This window comes from Lagenorhynchus albirostris, chromosome 11, assembly GCF_949774975.1.
Source record: "Lagenorhynchus albirostris chromosome 11, mLagAlb1.1, whole genome shotgun sequence".
Lineage (NCBI taxonomy): Eukaryota > Metazoa > Chordata > Mammalia > Artiodactyla > Delphinidae > Lagenorhynchus > Lagenorhynchus albirostris.
This window is the reverse complement of record NC_083105.1, coordinates 38,164,147-38,168,791: the sequence shown is the minus strand read 5'-3', so window position 1 is coordinate 38,168,791 and position 4,645 is coordinate 38,164,147. Positions and strand designations below refer to the sequence as shown.

The 4,645-nt window shown below is 43.2% G+C and overlaps 1 protein-coding gene across 1 annotated transcript; it reads left to right on the top strand.

Annotated features, from left to right (window-relative positions):
• Positions 1-733: 733 nt before the first annotated feature.
• MYF5 (myogenic factor 5) lies at positions 734-3,927 on the top strand. Its single transcript, XM_060165317.1, has 3 exons — positions 734-1,260; positions 2,104-2,179; positions 2,572-3,927. The coding sequence occupies exons 1-3, from the start codon at positions 760-762 to the stop codon at positions 2,760-2,762; spliced, it is 768 nt and encodes a 255-aa protein (XP_060021300.1). The 5' UTR covers positions 734-759; the 3' UTR covers positions 2,763-3,927.
• The last annotated feature ends 718 nt before the right edge of the window (positions 3,928-4,645 follow it).

Below are 4,645 nucleotides of genomic sequence, written 5' to 3'. Positions count from 1 at the left end.
CTCCCCGCTTACCCCCTATAACACAGAGCCTACAAAATGGCAATATGATGAGAAACAAAACAGATTAAAACAAAAATCTAGATTCACTCCATTATTGAAAGTGCCACTTCGAGCTTTTAGCAACCGATATTTGGCCTACTGGCTGAAAAAATGCCTGACACAACTAAAGTTCATGAAAAAGAGAAACATCTGAAAATAAAGTGATCATGTCCCGGACTGGGAAGGCAGGTCCGCTTTTGGTGTCAGCTGAAGTAGGGAGTTCTATTTACTAATTATCTTTTTTTAATGTGACAGCAATCGTACAAAGTTGGATTTCCTTCGTTCCTTTTGTCTGTGACACCCTTTAAGTGTCCCTTGGTTTAGGTAATCTAGAGTGTGCAAGTAAGTGGGTTGGGGAGCCATCCATCACCCCCGCCCCAGCAGAAATGCAGTAAAACCATTAGCGTCAAAAGGGGCAGTAAACAGCAAGTTGTCTCTAGAGGAAAGGCGGAGGTTTGCCCAGACAGCCCCGGCGGGGGTTGCGGTGGGATATGCTAATAGTGCGGGGCCACTGGGGCCGGCCTCCCTTCCCCAAGAATATATAAAGAGCCTCAACCCCAGCGCGGCTGACCCAGGCCGCCAGGCGTCTGCCCTTGTTAATTACCGGAGAAACCGACCAGGGAGCTCCGCCCGGGACTCGCCTGCCCGCAGCGGCGCCAGGCTCCGGTTTCTCCCCTATCTCGCTGCTGCCCAGGTGCACCCCCTGCCTCTCCGCAGAAGATGGACATGATGGATGGCTGCCAGTTCTCGCCTTCTGAGTACTTCTACGATGGCTCCTGCATCCCGTCCCCAGAGGGCGAGTTCGGGGACGAGTTTGAGCCGCGAGTGGCTGCTTTCGGGGCGCACAAAGCAGACCTGCAGGGCTCAGACGAGGACGAGCACGTGCGAGCACCTACGGGCCACCACCAGGCCGGCCACTGCCTCATGTGGGCCTGCAAAGCATGCAAGAGGAAGTCCACCACCATGGATCGGAGGAAGGCGGCCACCATGCGTGAGCGGAGACGCCTGAAGAAGGTCAACCAGGCTTTCGAGACGCTCAAGCGGTGCACCACGACCAACCCCAACCAGAGGCTGCCCAAGGTGGAGATCCTCAGGAATGCCATCCGCTACATTGAGAGCCTGCAGGAGCTTCTGAGGGAACAGGTGGAAAACTACTACAGCCTGCCGGGGCAGAGCTGCTCTGAGCCCACCAGCCCCACCTCCAGCTGCTCTGACGGCATGGTAAGAGGGAGCTCTGCACCTACTAGGCCCTTCCAATCTTTTACAAAAACCTTTACATTCTCATTTAGGCCAGGTGTAGCGACCAAACAGCCAGTAGTTATTGGTGGGTAGTTGGGGGTGGGAATGGGGAGGCAGGTGCTGAAAGAGAAGAGAGGTGCCGCATTTAGACAGATGCCAGGAAACAGGTAGCTGCGGACCAGGAGTTTAGTTTGGCTTCCTACCAAGTTCTAAGTGTACATCGTAGGAAGAGGCTGTCACGTGAGATAGGTGGCTGTGAATGATCAATCAGATGTTTTCTCTACAACTCAGTTTATTTCCAATATATACCACCAGTGGCCCCTGCCATACACTAACATCTAAAGGCAACGGTGTGAGGCTTCCACTGTCCCGCAGTTTGTAACTTAAGAGAGAAATGCCCGCGTGGCCCGAGTCCCTGCTCTGCTGAGGCCTGGCTGGAAGATGTTGATGCATTCTTTACAGAGGGCGTTTGCGCCAACGCTGCCAGGTTTTAATGTGTTTTTGCCCTGGGAAAGTGCTCTCTCTCTGAATTAGTGTGGCTTCCTTCTACTCCAATCCATTTTGCATGGTTAACCCAATGCACATGGCTGCTGAATTCCACCCGCCCTCTTCCTTTTGCTGCCTTTCTCCTCTTCTCCAAGCACAGAGATTGACCTCAGTGCCCTTGCAATTTGGTGAGGCTAGCCCTTCCTAAATCAAGGCAATGAAGGTATTTGAGAGCGGTCAGTTTATGGAGCTGGTGGGCAAGCACTGCCTCACCCTAGGTCAGAGCATCTTTTGCCAAGACCTGAAAACAAATGCCTTCTTTTGTGTCTTTTATTATAGCCCGAATGTAACAGCCCTGTCTGGTCCAGAAAAAGCAGCAGTTTTGACAGCGTCTACTGTCCTGATGTACCAAATGGTAAGAATCGATGACTTCAGAGGAGTTTAAAAACCAGTTCAACTTCACAATTCAGCCTATCAAAGCAGAGTCTGTTCTTCCATGCGGTATTGGGAAGAGGATAGAATGGTATTTATGGCGTTTTGGGACAGAGCAAAATAAACACACATCTTCTGCTCAAAATCCCCCTAACAGATACATCCATGCACATCCATGCTTTTGCTTGAAATATTACCCAGGTGCTTCTCCACTCCCCACCTTCATCCCCATGAATTGCTAGATATTTGTTGCAAATTTCTACATCAGGTTTTCTGTGACCACCTGACCTCTGGGTTTCAAAGGAGCTGACCTGCTGCTTAAGGGGCAACATAAGCAAGGATTTTATTTTAATGGTTTTCTCTTTGTATCCTTAGTATATGCCACGGATAAAAGCTCCTTATCCAGCTTGGACTGCTTATCCAGCATAGTGGATCGGATCACCAACTCAGAGCAACCTGGATTGCCTCTCCAGGACCCAGCATCTCTCTCCCCAGTTGCCAGCACCGATTCTCAGCCTGCAACTCAAGGGGCCTCTAATTCCAGGCTCATCTATCATGTGCTATGAACTAAAAATCTAGTCTAGATCAGTTCTGCCAGGAGGGCCTATCACACAGGAGGAAAGAGGCCCAAAAAGTCCAAAAGCAAGACAACCTGTAAATAAACATTTCCTTTCAGTTGTAAATTTGTAAATATTATCTTGCCACTTTATAAGAAAGTGCATTTAACTAAAAAGTCACTATTGCAATTAATACTTTCTTTTCTTCTTTTCCTTCGTCTTGCTTTAGATATATAGTTCCAGAGATACTATTTCTTACAGGGGGCAGTTCATCAAAGGTAGCTTGTTGCAATGCTTAACTTATATTTTTTATAAATATTGCTTATCAAAATATTACATCTGATGTTTAGAGCTTTATTTTTTTTCTTTAAAACTTTAGAATAGCTGTAAATCAGTTATAGGGAGTTTTATATATATTTAACTTTTTTGCTTGTCTCTTTAATCCTTTGATTATATTATGTAAAATAAAAATATAACAATACTGCCTAATGGTATATATTTTGATTTTATAAGAAATGCATCTTTTTAATGTAAGCACAAAATAGTATTTTGTGGATGATTTCAAGATATAAGAGATTTTGGAAATTCCACCACAAATAAAATTGTTTAAATGAAGAAACATTTTGGTTTATGATTTTGGTGAAAGAACCCCCTAATGGGGTTGGCAGTCATTGATATGATATTTTTAAGGTGGGGCTGAAAATGCTGAAACAGTTGGTTTTGTAGATAAATCTGAATATTTATCATCCCATGGACTCACCTTAGGTCCTGTTGGTGTCACAGATGAAAATACCACATTTCTATTTTAAGCATACTTCAAGGGAGCCTACTAACTAAAATTTTTCTTTTGTCTTAATGTTGCACCATATAATGTCAAGCTGTGTGTGTATGTGGGGGAAAGATAGAAGTTATTCAGGACAATAAAATATTTTTAAACAAAAAGAATGTACAACATTACATCATTTTAATATCTACAGTACATTAGAAATCATGAGTTAGGTCATATTTATCTACTTGCCTGAAAACATCTTGAAACATTAGTATATTAATATTGTCAATAAAATATTTAAAGGTATTGAGCGTTTTTTTGTATTATTAAAGTGCTGGCATAAGAAAATTTACAGAAACCATAGTAAAGTGAAGCAGACTGCAACTGCCCTCCTCCTTTTCACAGCCTTTTTGATTTTATTAATCATATGTTATGCTTCTGTGTTGTGTGCGCGTGATGGACATGTGTCTTTTATTGTTCATCATTTAAATCTCCTTTAGAATGAATTGAGATGAAAACAGAACAAGTAAGTGGAAAATTAGGTAGCCAATCATTGGAATAATTCTCACAAGGTTACCACTGAGAGAGATAAAAAGGGAAATATCCTTGAAGCATCTAAATTGGCTGTTCAGAGAGCAAATAAAGATAATGATCTTCTCTTCTAATTTGTAAATTAGTTCAAAGTTTCTAAGGGTTTGTAGTTACATATATTCACCAGCCAAAGCATATGGACTCTTTGGTGGAGCTTGGCAATTGTACTGTTCTTAGGAAGGTTTCCCCTTCTTTTCTTTTGCTTGTCCAGTCACCAGGCTTAAAAGAATAGATATTATTCCATAAAGGAAAGGAAAGAAGAGCGGGTGGGTTCAAAAAATATTGTAGCCACTGTCACTCTGTTAGCATCATGCCCTGATATGGGATGCTGACTTTACTACACAGGTAAGTCTTTCTTTATCCATGATTTGACAGTGTGAGGATCTGAAGTGAAAAGAATTCAAGAGGGCATTATAAAGATTCACATATAATTTCAACTTTAGTTTGAGTGATTCACTTTTGTTAGACACTGTCTCCTTCTTCTACTTCTATGAAGAAGTGGGAAATTTGTTGTTGCTCTTAGTAGAATTAG